Here is an 18,229-nt window from a genome sequence, read left to right as displayed (position 1 = left end):
CATTACCAAGATCAATTATACTGACAGGAAAAAAGTACTACCTGGGCTAAGCACACTGAGGGGTGGAGAAAACACTACCTAGATCAAAATGGAGGAGGAGTGAGATGGTGAGAAGTTCTTTTGCTGGATCCACAGTGGGTTCATATTACAGCAAATCAATGACCGAATACATTCTTCTAGGTTATGTTAGAACGTCCCAAGAAAAGCAGAAAACTTCAAAGAATGGAATGGGCACACAGTCTCCAGACTTATATGCACTGTCACTACAAATAAGTGTTGACATGTTAAAAGTTACTCCCGCTAAGCATGTGCTGGACTGACACCGAAGATGGACTTTAATTTGTTGGACTTGAACTGTAAAGCCATGAGTAAGTGATGACGCTGTTTTTTGTTATACTACAAAAGTTCAACAAAAATTACAGTTTAAAAAAAAAAAAGTTAATGATCACAGCAGGTCTCACTACTGACAACCACTCTGATCAGGAGACATGGCAGAAGTGCCCTCCACTCCCCAGCCAGTTGCTCAGTCTGTCAAAATTCTCTCATAGACTATTACACATTCTGATATTTAGGACCCGTCAGGTCAGCGCTCTCTTGCTCCTCTTTCCCAGTTCACTGTCGGTCACATTACATGGACAGACAAGCTTCAAGCGGGGAGAAGCAGGGGGGCTATGGGCCATAGGGGGCTGCCCGGACGGCCAGCAGACCCTCATTATTGCTGTCGTTTTTATTCAACATGCTGAAAGACAACAATCAGCCCACATTGTACATGTGAGCTGATCGTTGTCTTTTAACATGAGCTTTTATATGAAACAATTATCGTCCGGAACGACCAAGTACAGACGATAATAGTTTCATATGATAGGGCCCTTAGGGTGTGTTTACACAGACAGATTTATCTGAAAGATTATTGTAGCCAAAGCCAGAAACAGACTTTACACAAAACAGGTCATAAAGCAAAGACAGATTCCCTCTCTTTTCAAATGTATTCCTGCCTTTTGCTTCAATAATTTGTCAGTGTAAAATATTGATGAACGAGTGGCAGGCTAGGGAGTGGACTGCGCTGTTGCAATCTCCCTACAGAGGGTCTCAGCAGGGAGACCAGCTGTGATTACTAACGTTTGAGTAGTCTGATGACATGTCAAGACTTATCTGTAGTGACAGGTACACTTTAAAACCCATTTAGCTTGTTTGGGGGTGACTTGTATAGGAAGGGTGAAAGCAAAGAAACAATGATGGAAGAAATTTCTGAACCATAGCTGAATGCAATAGTAGAAAGAATGTCTGGACTGCATAAAGTTGTTAGATCAGCTTGAGGATGTTACTTTTGAAGAGTCAAAAATCTTGATTTACTTTGTTGAATTCATTATTTTTATCCATCTTAACTTGCTAATTTCCTCATTGAGATTATAAATACCAATAAAAATGGGAAAAATTGCTGTGTTATTAAAATATATATATATATATATATATATATATATATATATATATATATAATTTTTTTTTTTTACCATAGGATTATTAGGTATAAACAATAAGCTATAATTCTTAGAACAGAGGGAAAGGAAGCCATTAAGAAACTGGTCATTCCACTCCCGCTACTAAATGCAGCTGGTCTGATAATAAAATACATTGTAAGTGTCATTTCCCTAATATATGCTGTAAAGCAATAGAAAATGTGAGGCCACGGTAACTGGGTAACACAGCAGCTTGATAAATATAGCCATTATGTTGCAAGAAGCACTATGCGGCCCACCAGGAAGTAGTGACATCACTCGGATGAGTAATTCAGTGACGCTGCTAAATGGACCGCCTCCGGGTGTTAGGATATAGACCGAGAGCAAGATCCTGCTGAGATATTTTCCAGCTGTTATAGAAGACCATAATGTGGTTAAAAGGAAAACAAAAGACGCCAAACGTACGGATTACAAGACAGCTTATACAGATGTGCAAAGGAAGCATCCGCTGTGTCAGGGGGGTCAAACTTGTGGCCCTAAAGCTGTGTCAAAACTACAACTCCCATCATGCCTGAACAACCAAAGGCTCTCCAGGCCTGATAAGAACTGTAGTTTTGCTAGCACATGTCAAATGTTAGTGATGTAATACAAGTTAAGAGAACCTGTCTAAGCCACGCTCTGCCAAGGGGGTTAAACAGATACTTGGTTGGCCTGCTCATCCAAAAACTCCACAAAAATTGAGACCAGGTATGGTAACCTGAGCGTATACCTTGGGATTGTAACGCATTTTGTATTGCAGTTCTGCGTTGTGATGGCCTTCTCGAGTTCATCCAGTTGTCCCGTCTTCTTCAGCTTTTTCACCAGGCTCTTCACTGCCTTTTCGCACCACTTCTCCTCCTGACCGTTCTGCTCCCCGCCGCCAGCTCCGGTGGTGCCACTCGCCGACTTCTTCCATCCCAGGAGACGTTTCACGACGGGAGGTGTGAAGGGCAATATGGAGGACATAATGGTGTCGTTTCGACTCTGAAGTCTGACCTGAGAGAGATATAGGGTGGATTAGGTGACAACCATCTAGGCACAAACTAACACAACCAAAATTCATGCAATAAAAGAAGGGAACACGATGATAAAGACATATACAGCAAAAATAGCAAAAATGGAAAAAAGCTACAATTTGCATGATGGAGAAAATGTTACTATAGTTGCCAAGTGCACATTACCTAGTATGAATAAGTACCATATAATATCCAGTATATCCTTACTGGAGTCCATTTACAATGATCAGGAAAGCCATATTCCAATGGAAACTGAGCTGTTGTTACATATAAGTGCAAGTAAAGCATATAAATGCTGACGCCCCGTATACATCTGAGCCAAGCAGATGATTCATTTGGAAACTTACTCATTCCTTTTGTTCATAGAGAACAAACATGTGTAGGCTCAGTCAATGATGGAGACAGATGGAACAGTGCAGATCAGGGCTCTCCAACCTGCGGCTCTGGTGCAAAACTACAACTCCCATCATGTCCTAACAGCCACACTCTATTGAAGAGGCACAGGTTGGGGCTGTCCCATCAGTTTCTGTAAGTATTCTTATACAGGGCAAGCGGTCAGTCACTGTGTAGGACCCCCACACACAGCACTCCTAAACCTGGAAAGACTCTATTACCAATTCTACTGAATACGTATTTTCCCATACAACTATATTTCAATCTGTTTATCTCCTTGTCCTTCTAGGTTGCCGTCTGCAACGTGGACTGCGTGATTAATATAAAGGAGAAGTCCGACCAAAATGAAAAATCTACTGAAGGCATGGGGAGCCGGAACATAATAAACATTATATACTTACCTGTCTTGATGCCCCCGCAGCCCCCTGACCGACGCAAGGCTCTAGTTTCTACTAGCTTCCTGGTACATCACGGAAAAACAATTGCTCAATCAGAGACTGCAGCAGTGTCCCGCCTCACTGACTGCCTAATCAGGAATCGGAGTCTTAAAGTGGCAAGAGCGGGAGCTGCAGGAACCCATTAGGGGTCCTGGAGCAGCCATACAGTGCTGCCGGAGCACAGGGAAGGGTAAGTATAATTCTTTGTTATGTTCCCACACCTTCATGCCTTCTGTGGATTCATGTTGGCCACACTTCTCCTTCAATAGGTTCTCCTTAAAGGGGAATCTAACCTGCGGATAGCTCCCTAGTACGCACGGGGCCCTGAGGATGAAGGTATGGCTGTTACCTTCAACCTCTGCGGCGTTCCCACACGGTTTGTTCCAAAATCCTTGGTCCGGTAGGGGCAGTAGGAGCACTGGGACTGGCACGGGGTCACCCTCTTTAGGAACAGTAAGAAAGATTGGGAGATTTCACAGATTTTTTAGTTTTAAACACATGTTCTGTAAATTTTTCCAGAATTGAAAATTGGATTAGGGCTATTTACACTTTCCATTCGCAATCTGTGCCGCAAAAAAAATAGGACATGTCCTAGTACATAACATAATTGCACAACGGATTAGCCAATAGAGGTCTATGGGATCCGCATGTTTTTGCAGATGTAACGTCCGCAAAAAAAAAAAAAAATCACTTTAATTTAACTATCACCTTCCCATTGCTTGCATATCCGCAAAAACGTAGTTTATGGATGCACTACGGATTAAAGTGTTTCGGATTGCAGACGAAGATTGTGGACATAATATATGATCCTGAAAAACTAACCTATGAATGAGGCCGCAGAGTTTAATGCAAGAAGTCTATAGGTAGCTCCAAGTTATTATTGTTTTTACACCCCCCCCTTCATACATATAAATATATATATCTCTCACACACTTTTTTGCTGCTATCCCTATGTTCAGCTAGTTTCCCCTCAGTATACCTGCCATACCAATAAAGAATCTACATAAAGAATTACATATACTAAATATTGCATCCGCCAACTAAACCAGATCTGGCATATATTATTATCACAGTCAGTCATTTCCAGCGTGGTGCTGAAGCGCTACCTTCACGACTTCCACTCCATACAGGAAGAGAGTCAATCTGTTATTTCTATTACACTATGACATAAAAATACCGAACATAACACATTCTTGTGGGGGAAGTAGACCGCCGCAGAGAAAAGTAACATGCTACAATTTCCAGTTAAGGTGTCTGAACCACAGAAAAAAACAATGAGGCCGGTGCCATGTGAGGTAAGCCGAAGCCCGACACATCTGTTCTCATGCAGCAACAATCGTCACTTGTGGATGGAGCCACACCACAGGGAGATACACAGCCATAAATACATCTATAGGATCATTACAGCTTGGGATTCTAGAGATTTCTATACACAAGGATAAACCTCACGGTGTATGTTTGTTTGTTTTATTTATTTATTTATTTATTTATTAGAGTTTAGTCTCTGTTTACACCAGCGTTGTTTTTATTGTGCTGGATCCATTGCTCCCAATAGACCCCACCAGCTTATAATGGGGTCATCTGGGATTTTTTGTAGCATTCAATGAGGATGTGTACATCGCTTAATGTAATGTAACGAATTAAAGGGAATCTGTCAGCTGCAATTCATGTTCCAAACTGCTGACACTGTTAGATAGTTATTGTTACTCTATGGGGCAGAGAGTCGGAGGCTTTCCCAATTTTCTTTGAAGTGCTGTAAGATGGAAGGTCTCCTCGCTCCCCTCCCATATATGACATGATTAGACTTATCTACCAGCTGACTGTCAATCAAGCAAACAATGATGGAACGGGGAGTGAGGAGGTATTCCAGCTTACAGCACTTATGGATCTTAGGAGTCTCTCTGACTTTTCTTGCACCAGAGAAAGAAGGCATTTTCTACGTTATGGAAGCGGACTGGTACCAGGTGTCTCCTGGACCCAAGAGCATCTAGCAATGTCAGCAGTTTGGGACCCGACATGTAGTCGTGACACTCACCTAAATCTACATTAAAAGCTACGATCCCATATAAAACTCCAGAGCTGCACTCACTATTCTGCTGGTGGGGTCACTGTGTACATACATTACTTATCCTGTACTGATCCTGAGTTACATCTTGTATTATACCCCAGAGCTGCACTCACTATTCTGCTGGTGGGGTCACTATGTACATATATTACATTACTTATCCTGTACTGATCCTGAGTTACATCCTGTATTATACTCCAGAGCTGCCCTCACTATTCTCCTGGTGGGGTCACTGTGTACATACATACATTACTGATCCTGTACTGATCCTGAGTTACACCCTGTATTATACCCCAGAGCTGCACTCACTATTCTGCTGGTGGGTTCACTGTGTACATATATTACATTACTTATCCTGTACTGATCCTGAGTTACATCCTGTATTATACTCCAGAGCTGCCCTCACTATTCTCCTGGTGGGGTCACTGTGTACATACATACATTACTGATCCTGTACTGATCCTGAGTTACACCCTGTATTATACCCCAGAGCTGCACTCACTATTCTGCTGGTGGGTTCACTGTGTAAATACATACATTACTTATCCTGTACTGATTCTAAGTTACATCCTGTATTATACTCCAGAGCTGCACTCACTTTTCTGCTGGTGGGGTCACTGTGTACATACATTACATTACTTATCCTGTACTGATCCTGAGCTACATCCTGTATTATACCCCAGAGCTGCACTCACTATTCTGCTGGTGGGGTCACTGTGTACATACATTACATTACTTATCATGTACTGATCCTGAGTTACATTCTGTATTATACTCCAGAGCTGCACTCACTATTCTGCTGGTGGGGTCACTCTGTACATACATTATTTATTATGTACTGATCCTGAGTTACATTCTGTACTCACTACAAAGCTGGTTGTCCCTCAAAACCACCAATGAGTGTGTTTTATACTGCACAAGGGCTGGTAACATACAGGATATCTGATGACTTCTGCACACATAAACGTTCAGCAGATGTTTCTGTGTTCTGAATGGAGAGCGGAGGGGTAAGCCACTGAGGAATTCTTTTGGTAGTGGCTTACTTCTTCAGGAAAAAAGAACTAGGCAGTATAAATCCAACATGATTCTTTTCTCCCCATCACCTGTCAGGGAGAGACAAGAGGTCCCTGCACACATTAGACAGTCAGCAGGACCTGGTGACTGGACAATGAGAAAATGATGGGGAATTTTAGCTCTGAAGATTACAGAATTTAGAATACAGCTCTGGAGTAATACAGGATCAGTACAAGCTACCATCAATGGGAGATGATCACACTGTGCTATAATAAACACTTATGTTATACAGGCTAAATATAGCATCAACGTTTAATGGACGACTCCTTCCTTACACTGCTGCAAACAGCGGGTGTCACACCTAGTCATGTGCCATCGATGACTCTCCTGAGATAACCCCCTCTAAATACACTATGTTGCATCCTGAGATAGCAAGCCTGTGGTAAGCAAAGATCACTCAACACACATGTGGTAAGGGTAATGCAAAAATCACTACAACAGCCCACAGGAACTGTCGTTTAATTTATTTATTTATTTTTTTTGCACAAATCAATAGTACAGGCAATTTTAGGAAACTTTGTAATTGGTTTTATTAGCCAAAAAATGCATTTTTATCATGAAAAAACAGTTTGATGCTCTCCCCGTTTTCATGATTGTCTATGGAGAGGGGAGGGGTGGAGGGAGATGAGGCACTAAAACAGGACAACAAAGAGTTAATTTACAGCTACATCACCGGGCTCTCTCTGCTGAAGTCAGCATCGACCTCTCTGACCTCTGAATACCAGCTTTCACACAGTTTCCGCTGTGTAATCCTTTGTTCTCTGCAGGCGACTAATCTCCCTCCTCCCCCCTCCATAGAACAGAAAGGAGTATGTCTAATGCAACAAGACGTAATTTCCTGATAATGAGAAGTGGATGAGAGAGAGGAGGGAGGGGGGACCTGGGGAACGTTTTTTTTAACGCAGATAATGGCATATTTGCCTCATAAACCCAGTAATAAAGTTTCTTAAAATCGCTTGGACTATTGATTTCTGCCCCAAAAAAAAAAAAAAAAAAAAAAAGTATATATATAAAAACACAGTAAGTGACATTACACCACCCCAGACCACACCGGACCTCCTACAGAGGGGTGCACTGCACAAACGCTCTACATACGGCTGCGTTATCCTATAAAGAAGAAAATCACGAGCCATGAGCGTTGACCTGTCTGCAAGCATTAATACACAATGGCCTGGAGAAGAAGACACGTACGCAGCCCGCTAGGATGGACAGGTTTATAGGGGAACATCTAGTGCAGACACATTGATTGAGACTAGATCATTTTCTGCCAATAAGTCCCCCTGGTGTATAATGCAGAATGGGGGGGGGGGGAGATACAGGACTGTAAGCAGTATGGGGGAGGAGGGAGCTCACATGCAGTGATGCATGTCCTGTTTGCAGCCCAATAGCGAGGAGATATACTATATCCTATTGGGGAGTTCTTCTCATAGGTCATATATACAATGGGGATGGATGGCCACAAAAAGAGTGTTCAAAAAATGATGCAAAACATTTTGTAAAGTGGTCAAAAACCAAAATATTAAAGGAGAGGACCCTCACATCTCAGTTCAATATCAAGTGGACTGGCCCTTAAAAGAATACCCAATGTTACAGATAGACTAGACTCTAAAACAATGCGTGTCAAACATGTGCCCCTGCTCTAGAAGCTTCTAACCAAAAAGAATAGATGGAGATACACAATACAGCAAGAAGAGGGCTATGAGAATTAAAGCTATACAGTGCCTGGTGAACAGACATTAAGGGCCCTATTCCACTGGACGATTATCGTTCAGATTATCGTTAAATCGTTCGAATCTAAACGATAATCGTTCGGTTGAAATGCAGTTAACGATTAACGACCGAACGAGAAATCGTTGATCGCTTTATAAGACCTGGACCTATTTTTATCGTTGCTCGTTCGCAAATCGTTCGCGTTGAATAAGACATCGTTCGGTCGTTCGCAATAGATACGAATGCAATAGCGAATAAATAGCGAAGAAAAAACGATCGCAATTACGATCATAAGTAACGATTATCGTTCAATGGAAATGAGTGAACGTTTTCAGGTCTTTCGCAATAGTGGTCGTTTGCGATCGTTAATCGTTAATGATATGCAAACGATAATCGTCCAGTGGAATAGGGCCCTAACACAAAGGGGGGGGGGAAGACACTGAACAAGCAGGACATGCGGAGAGAATTCACACTTGTGACTGCAGCTTCAGAGTAACTCCACATTACTGTAACACAAATCACTGGGTATATGACATTATACTTATATTGTACTGATCCCGAATTACTATATAGTCACAATTCTAAAGTCTCCCTGTATTTCCTGCTTGTTCAGTGTCTGCACAGGGTTTACCAGTATAGGCAGGAGTCAGACATACACCACCATCAAAATGAACTTGTAAGGTCAAGTGATCCAAGGTAGAAAAGAGGAGAATAAGTGAGGCCTGCAATGCTTCATCCCCATGAAGCATCGATGCAAAACTATTTTTTTTTTTTAAATCCTGACGCCAGGTATATAGCAGTAGGTGATAACTGTGGCCTCCTATATCCTGAGAGGAGATGATAAGTAGCAGAATTGCCCTGCAGTAAATCACAGGATGGATAGTCAGATCAGCAGCGGTTCCAATCCGTTGCCGATTTCGGCCTTTGCATTAGACAGAGGAAAAAAAATATCTACCAACAACGTCCCCAGCTGGTGACGCCAGCATGTACACTGTTTATGTGACACTGCAGCCAATCACTGTACCTTCTATACACACAGAGACCAGTGAGGTCTTATGGGAACAATATACATGATGTCCTGGCAGCAGGCCCCATGGGGGACCTCAGAGCACAGGCTGCAGGGATAGGGATGTGTAGCTACTTTATGTTTAGGCCGGTACCAGCCTGTACACAGAAAAAAAAATCTTGCAAAATCTCTAAGCAAAAAACTAAATAAATAAACCTAAGGAAAAATTAAAGGGGCATTCCCATCTCAAAGTGGAGACATAAAACTAAGATAGGCCAAAACTTTATGGGACCCCAAAACTGGAAAAGGGACTACAGCGCTGTAATTGATGAAGTGAATAAGGCCTGGTCCGGCCATTACAGGAGCGCAGTTCTCAGGGCCATAAATGCTCATTTGCCAGCTAATCGCAAGCTCTATATCACAGAGCAGTAGTTGTCTGCTCGGCTTATTACTGTCCTGTGTGTTACGGCTTTAAAGTGTCACTGTCGTTTAATTTTTTTTTTTTGCAGAAACCAATAGTACAGGCGATTTAAAAAAAAACTTTGTATTTGGGTTTATTACCAGAAAAATGCATTGAAAACCCAGATTGAAGCTCTCCTCCCTGGCTTTGTGGTTCTCTATTGAGAGGGGAGGGGTGGAGGAAGATGAGGAAGCAAAACAGGACAACAAAGAGTTAATTTACAGCTACATCACCAGGCTCTCTCCTCTGAAGTCAGCACTGACCTCTGAATACCAGCTTTCACACAGGTCCCACTGTGTAATCCTTTGTTCTTTGCTGGCGACTAATCTCCCTCCTCCCTCCTCCCCTCTCCATAGGTTACACAGGGCCCGTCTGATGTAAACCAGTCGAGATTTCCTGATAATGAGCAGTGAATGAGAGAGAGGAGGCGGGGGGGGGGGGGGGGGGGGGGCTGGGAAAAGGCTTCTTGAATGCAGATAATGGCATATTTGCCTAATAAACCCAATTACAAAGTTTAATTCACCTGTACTATTGATTTCTGCAACAAAAAAAAAAAAAAAAAACTAACGTGACACTTTAAAGCCTGGTTGTGTAGGGGGAAGCAGTAAAGGGTCCAAAGCACTGAAGTATTGCAGCCCCCTTTTCCTCAAGGCTGTGATTCCCATTCAGTGATGGCATAACACAGTAACCTTACATTATGAGACGGGGGTAGAGGTGTAAGCAGCCCCTAAAGGACCTGCTCCATCCTGCCAGTGTGCGGTGCAGTCATCACTTCCCTTCTTTACCAATCAAGGAGATGAAAATACCCCTGCAGACGTGTTCTCTTCTGATACACCGATGGTCTGCTTGGGTTGAATAAGACGTCGTTTGGTCGTTCGCAGTATATACGAACGCAATAGCGAAGAAAAAACGATCGCAAATACGATCATAAGTAACGATTATCGCTCCACGGAAATGAGTGAACGTTTTCAGGTCTTTCGCAATAGCGGTCGTTTGAGATCGTTAATCGTTAACGATTATGCGAACAATAATCGTCCGGTGAAATAGGGCCCTTATTCTCCAGACAAAAAATGATTGCTTGCAGGTTTTCTTTTTACAACTAAGATCAGGCAAAATAAACGGAACCGGCGACTGAGCTTCCAACACAAGTGTGAACATAGCCGTAAAGAATGCGAAGAGATCCAAACTGCAATGAATAGTCACAATTACAGTGGGGGTGCGGGTTTTGAAAGAAGAGCTTGCAATCTAAGTTTATAAGACTAGGCAGGGACATAACATAGCTGCTCCTCAGGAAGATGTACACATAGCAGCATTCAGAGCTCAGCTAAAGAGCTAGCAATCTAATAGATAGGAGAAAAGGAAGAGGGCTGGAATACTAATGAGAAGGAATCCAGTCATCTATCTCCAAGCTTAGGGTGCCTTCACACCTACCGGATCCGCAGCGGGTCTCACTTCTGTGGATTCGTAGCGAGAACTGCTACCATTCACCCCTATGATAGCACATACTCGCAGCGGGATTGACATCCCGCTGTGAATATGTGCTTTAACCTCCCGCTGTCCGCAGCCCCGCCGCATCCCCGCCGCATCCTGCAGCCCGCCGCCGCATCCCACATCCCCGGCCGCATCCTGCAGCCCGCTGCCAAGAGCATACAGTACCTGCTCGGCGGCGTGGCTGCAGTGAGACTCCCGGCTCTGGTCCCACTCAGCTGATCTGAGCGGGACCGGAGCCGGCAGCCTCACTGCAGCCGCGTTGCCGAGCAGGTACTGTATGCTCTCGGCGGCGGGCTGCAGGATGCCGCCGGGGATGGGAGGATGCAGGCTGCTGGATGCGGCCGGGGGTGGGGGGATGCGCCGTGGGGGTGCGGGCTGCTGGATGCGGCCGGGATGGGCTTATGCGGCCGGGGATGGGGGATGCGACGGCGGGGCTGCGGACAGCGGGGGGTTAAAGCACATATTCACAGCGGGATGTCAATCCCACTGCAAGTATGTGCTATCATAGGGGTGAATTGATACTGGATCCGCAGCTGATCTCGCTGCGAATCCGCAGAAGTGAGATCTGCTGCAGATCCGGTAGGTGTGAAGGCACCCTTAAAGTATATTCCTATCATCACATATAACTTACCTATCTGGTCCTTCACAAATCCATTCACAAGTCTACACACTTCACAGCTGATGTCCCATCTCTGCCTTTAGGAAGTGACTCTTTACATGCTGGATAATGTACAGTAATATGACAGAGAAAATTACCTGCCCTATGATGTGGTCTGTACCATAAGAAGCTTTCCAATAACATCCAGCAGAATAGTGAGTGCAGCTCTGGAGTATAATACAGGATGTAACTCAGGATCAGTACAGGGTAAGTAATGTAATGTATGTACTTAGTGACCCCACCAGCAGAATAGTGAGTGCAGCTCTTGAGTATAATACAGGATGTAAATGCATACCACTACTTATAATCTAAAGTCCCTTAAAATGTTATAAAGTGATGAAAACCTAATATACTCTTATTTAGTGGTACTCCAGACATTTTCTTTTTTCAAATCACCTTGTTTTAGAAAGTTATACAGTATTTGTAATTTACTTATATTTAAAAATATCCAGTCTTCCTGTACTTATCAGCTGCTGTATGTCCTGCAGGAAGTGGTGTAATCTTTCCAGTATGACATATAGCTCTCTGCTGCCACCTCTGTCCATGTCAAGAAATGTCCAGAGCAGGAGCAAATCCCCATAGAACACCTCTCCTGCTCTGTAAATTACAAATCTATATAACTTTCTGACACCAGTTGATTTAAAAGATTTTTCTGGCTAGAGATCCCTTTAACTGGCATTGAATTGGGGAACAGGAGATAAGAATATAATCTATATAAGACAGTACAGTTTGGTTCTAGACAGTGTTTGATACGACACTAGAGGATGAAGGTTACAATCTAACATTATAATAAAATATTTGAGGACAATTCTACTCTACACAGAACAGTTCACACTCCAATCTTATATACACTAGTACAGGAGGACGATTTCTGTCTAGACTCAAGAGCTTACTGGATGATCTTTAGCCCCACTGAGTTCTGATGCAGAGTGTGTTCGCATCAGAACTCCCCACTGCACACAATGGAGCGTGCAGCCAAAGTCGCTCGCTCCATAGTGTGCACTGACAGGTTCTCCGTTACCGCTATTCAATGAATAACGTCCGCAGAAAACTGACATGTCAGTTCAGTTCGCCGCTAGAGATACTGGACAGAGCATATACTAGGTGTATACTCTCCGGCCGGAATTCGATAGACGGCAACGTAATGTATATTTTCGTATTAATTACAGCCATTGTTGCAATCGGCAGTACTTTTATGAAAATAAACCTAGTGTGAACATAGCCTGACCTTGTAACGCAACAGTATGAGGATGATGCTACTGTAGACTGAAGAGTTTGTATTGTATTCAGCTACATGGATACTTGGTCTAGACCCAAGTCTTTAAGGGTCCTATTTCACGGGCCGATGGGGACCCGATAAACGATGTAAACGAGCGCTGATCTGCTAGATCGGCACTCGTTTACTGGGCCTTTTCCACGGCCTGATCATCGTTCAGCGAGGGCTGCAGGGACATTGTTACCGATGTCCTTGCAGCATACATTACCTGGCAGGACTTCTCCGCTCCGTCTTCCTCCCCAGGACCGGCGATACAGCATCAGCAGCTCCGAAGCGGCCTGGTTGAGCTGTCAGACCGCTCAGCTAATCACTGTCCGTGGCGGTCCTGGCCTGTGATTGGCTGAGCGCTCTGACAGCTCAGTCAGGCCGCTCTGGAGTTGCTGATGCTGTGCCGCGGGACCCGAGGAGGAAGACGGAGCGGAGGAGAAGCCCAGACAGGTAATGTATGCTGCTGCTTCTCACATCGTCGGTCGCCTGCCACGCACCGCTATTCCACCGTAGCGATGCACGGTGGGGGACCGATTTTAGGTCTGGCCCTAAATAAACGATCAGACGATGACACGATCGGCTGATCGTTTTCTCTATTCCACCGAGCGATAATCGGCCGAATCTCGCTCCCGTGGAATAGGCCCCTAAGTATATTATTATATAAAAGAGGGACTGATTGTGGTCTAGACTGTAGAGCTTGCAATCTAATATAAAACTAAGTGAGGCCAATAATGTTGTAAAGCAACGATCTTGCAATCTAATCTTACAAGGTTACTGGAAGAGAGTGATTCTAGCCCAGGCTGAAGAGCTTGCGATCTATCACTGTATCATAATACTAGAGGTGACTGACCCTGTTCTGCTTACAATCTAGCAACAGAACACACCACACAAGGAGGTTGATTCTAGTCTAGAACAAAGAGTTTGCAATGCAATAATACAGTACCAAAGTGCTCACAGTCTCCTGTTCCTACAGAGAAGGATGCTCTTGTTCTAGTCTGAAGAGCGTGCAATCTATCCCTATAATGAAAGGCTAAAGAAGGCAGATTCTGGTGTAGACCAAAGAGCTTGATAACTGACACTAATATACTACAGTACTGTCATCCTGATCATGTGACTTGCAAGCTAACTTTATATGCTGGTGTAAACCAAAGAGCTTACAACCTAATACAGTAATATTAAAGGAGGCTGATCAATAGACCAGGGATGTGGAAACCTTCTTCCCTCCAGCTGTTGCAGAACTACACTTTCCATCATGCCTGGACAGCCAAAGCGAAACTTTGGCTGTCCAGGCATGATGGAAATTGTAGTTTTGCAACAGCTGGAGGGAAGAAGGTTCCCCACTTCTGCTCTAGACTGAAGAGCTTGCAATCTAATACAGCACTACAAGAGGCCGAGCCTGGTCTACACTGAAGGGTTTACAATTTAGCCCTATAACACGTTGTTAGAGGGGGTGACTCTAGTCTGGACTGAGGAGCTTGCAATCTAACAGTAAAACAATGTAAGAAGGAGGGACAAATATAGACTGAAGAGCTTGCAATCTAACACACATAGCTAAAGGGGGGATTCTAGTCTGGACTTAGGAGCTTGCAATCTAACACTACAGAAGGCTGATTCTGCTCTAGTCTGAGGATCTTACAATCTAACATTTGAGAGGGTAATACTAGTCTAGACTGAGCTAAGACTAAGGCTGTGTTTATACACACAGATAATTGACAAATTTATGATCGATTTTTGAATCCAAAGCCAGGGATGGATTTGAAAAGAGGAGAAATCTCAGTCTCTGTTTAGAGTCTGTTCCTGGCTTTGGCTTCAAAAATCTGTCAGATAAATAGGTTAACTATCTGTGTGTAAACACAGCCTTAGGGGCCTATTCCACGGGAGCGATAATCGGCCAAATTGGCCCCATTCGGCCGATTATAGCTTGGTGGAATAGAGAAAACGATCAGCCGATGATCATGTCATCGGCTGATCGTTTATATAGGGCCAGAGCTAAGATCATCGGTCCCCCACCGGGCATCGCTACGGTGGAATAGCGGTGTGCGGCAGGCGACCAACGATTTGAGAAGCAGCATACATTACCTGGCAGGACTTCTCCGCTCCGTCTTCCCCCCGGGTCCCGCGGCACAGCATCAGCAGCTCCGGAGCGGCCTGTCTGAGCTGTCAGACCGCTCAGCCAATCACAGGCAAGGACCACCGCGGCCAGTGATTGGCTGAGCGGTCTGACAGCTCAGACAGGCCGCACCAGAGTTGATGCTGCGCCGCGGGACCCGGGGAGGAAGACGGAGCGGAGAAGTCCTGCCAGGTAATGTATGGTGCAAGGGCTGCAAGGACATCGGTAACGATGTCCCTGTAGCCCTCGCTCAACGATTATTGGGCCGTGGAATAGGCCCAGTAAACGAGCGGCGACCTAGCAGATTCATCGTTGATTGGAGCCCCACCAGCCCATGGAATAGGACCCTTACACTAACACCACACAAGGCTGAATGCGGCCTAGGCTGAACAGCTTACAATCTAACAATACTTGCGGGGGTAATACTAGCCTGGACTGAACAGCTTGCACTCTAACACAATGCTATAAGGGGTGACTCTATTCTGGTCTGAGGAGCTCGCAATCTAACACCACACTACAAAAGGCTGATTCTGCTCTAGCCTGAAGAGCTTACAATCTAATACAACTCTACAAGAGGCAGAGCCTGGTCTACACTGAAGTGCTTACAATTTAGCCCCATAGCACATTGCTAGAGGGGGCGGGGGTGACTAGTCTGGACTTAGGAGCTTGCAATCTAACTCAAAAATCACACAAGGCTGATTGCAGCCTAGGCTGAAGAGCTTGCAATCTAACAATACTTGAGAGAGCAACACTAGTCTGGACTGAGGAGCTTGCAATCTAACAATGCTATAGGGGGTGACTATTCTGGACTGAGGAGCTTGCAATCTAACACAATACTATAGGGGGGATATAGGAGCTTGCACTCTAACACACTGCTATAGGGGGGGATATAGGAGCCTGCACTCTAACACACTGCTATAGGGGGGGATATAGGAGCCTGCACTCTAACACACTGCTATAGGGGGGGATATAGGAGCCTGCACTCTAACACACTGCTATAGGGGGGGATATAGGAGCCTGCACTCTAACACACTGCTATAGGGGGGGATATAGGAGCCTGCACTCTAACACACTGCTATAGGGGGGGATATAGGAGCCTGCACTCTAACACACTGCTATAGGGGGGGATATAGGAGCCTGCACTCTAACACACTGCTATAGGGGGGGATATAGGAGCCTGCACTCTAACACACTGCTATAGGGGGGATATAGGAGCCTGCACTCTAACACACTGCTATAGGGGGGATATAGGAGCCTGCACTCTAACACACTGCTATAGGGGGGATATAGGAGCCTGCACTCTAACACACTGCTATAGGGGGGATATAGGAGCCTGCACAGTAACACTGCTATAGGGGGGATATAGGAGCCTGCACAGTAACACTGCTATAGGGGGGATATAGGAGCCTGCACAGTAACACACTGCTATAGGGGGGGATATAGGAGCCTGCACTCTAACACACTGCTATAGGGGGGGGGATATAGGAGCCTGCACTCTAACACACTGCTATAGGGGGATATAGGAGCCTGCACTCTAACACACTGCTATAGGGGGATATAGGAGCCTGCACTCTAACACACTGCTATAGGGGGGATATAGGAGCCTGCACAGTAACACACTGCTATAGGGGGGATATAGGAGCCTGCACTCTAACACACTGCTATAGGGGGGGATATAGGAGCCTGCACTCTAACACACTGCTATAGGGGGGATATAGGAGCCTGCACAGTAACACACTGCTATAGGGGGGATATAGGAGCCTGCACAGTAACACACTGCTATAGGGGGGATATAGGAGCCTGCACAGTAACACACTGCTATAGGGGGGATATAGGAGCCTGCACTCTAACACACTGCTATAGGGGGGGATATAGGAGCCTGCACTCTAACACACTGCTATAGGGGGGATATAGGAGCCTGCACTCTAACACACTGCTATAGGGGGGGATATAGGAGCCTGCACTCTAACACACTGCTATAGGGGGGATATAGGAGCCTGCACAGTAACACACTGCTATAGGGGGGATATAGGAGCCTGCACAGTAACACACTGCTATAGGGGGTGACTCTTCTAATCTATCACTGACCCCCACACAGTGTGAGTGCAGCCTGGGCCGCAGAGCTTACACTCCCCCAGCAGATGAGAAGTCCGGCTGTGGTGGGGGAGGGGGAGCTGCAGGAATGTAAACAGAGCTGAGGAGGGGGCTTCCTCCCGTCCCCCCGCTCTACCCTCGCCTCTCTATGGTCTCTCCCCGGGGTCCCCCAGCACACTGGGCAGCAGAGCTCGCACTCCACAGGCCGGTCACACATAACACCTCAGTCAGACGGTGCGGTTACCTGGAGGAGGGGGCTGGCACCGGAGGTCCGCTGTCTCTCAGGCCGGGGGCCCCGCTGTCAGCTGTGGCCCGGATACGGCTCCCGTCTCCCCCCCTGAAGGCCGCGGTCCAGGCGGGATCCTCAGCCCGGCGAGAGGCCTAGACGGCCGGGGAAGGTGGAGGAGGAGGAGGGGGGGGGATACGCAACGACGACCCCTATTCAAGATGGAGGGAGGGGAGAGCCCGCGCAGCGGCGCCCCGCGTCGTCCGTCCCCGCTCCCGTCACCGCTCTTATTATTATATTTATTATTAATATTGTTATTATTCTCCCGCAAAAAAAATCTCCTCAAAGCCGCGCACGCAACCGGCCAACCTCAACCTCGCCACGGCCCGCAGCACCGCCCGCCGCCTCAACCGCGCAACGCCATTGGCGCAGAGAAAAACATCCGGATAACTCATTGGCCGGCTCAGCTGTCAGTCCCGGACACCCCTCCCCTTCGCCTCAACCGCTGTATTACATTGGCGCACGGAAAAGAACCAAGCTATCGTATTGGCCGTGTGTACTGTCATTCATCATAGCTCCGCCCTCTTTCTTGTCCTACTTTATACGTCAAGCTGCATTTTTTTTCCGTGGGTAATCCCCGCCCCCCTGAGAGGCGTGTCCTAGGCTATAAGAGACAATGAAAATGACGTTTGAAAGGGATGTCAATCAAGAGGAAGTCCCGCCCGTGAT

At 45.7% G+C, this 18,229-nt stretch overlaps 1 protein-coding gene across 2 annotated transcripts in view; it reads right to left on the bottom strand.

Moving 5' to 3' along the window:
- The window catches only part of SMAD2 (SMAD family member 2), a 41,120-nt gene extending 23,134 nt beyond the window's left edge, over positions 1 to 17,986 (bottom strand). Inside the window, exons 1-2 of one of the 2 annotated variants that reach the window (XM_069963220.1) lie at positions 17,519 to 17,986; positions 2,227 to 2,492 (exon numbers count right to left, since the gene is read on the bottom strand). In XM_069963220.1, the coding sequence (XP_069819321.1) occupies positions 2,227 to 2,462 (236 nt within the window). In that variant the 5' untranslated portion in view covers positions 2,463 to 2,492; positions 17,519 to 17,986. The remainder of the gene's footprint in view (positions 1 to 2,226; positions 2,493 to 17,518) is intronic. The other variant, XM_069963219.1, reaches the window with a different exon arrangement.
- Between the last annotated feature and the right edge of the window lie 243 nt (positions 17,987 to 18,229).

Source organism: Dendropsophus ebraccatus, chromosome 3 (assembly GCF_027789765.1).
Source record: "Dendropsophus ebraccatus isolate aDenEbr1 chromosome 3, aDenEbr1.pat, whole genome shotgun sequence".
Lineage (NCBI taxonomy): Eukaryota > Metazoa > Chordata > Amphibia > Anura > Hylidae > Dendropsophus > Dendropsophus ebraccatus.
Note: the sequence above shows the minus strand (reverse complement) of the source record. Positions and strands in the feature narration are given on the sequence as shown.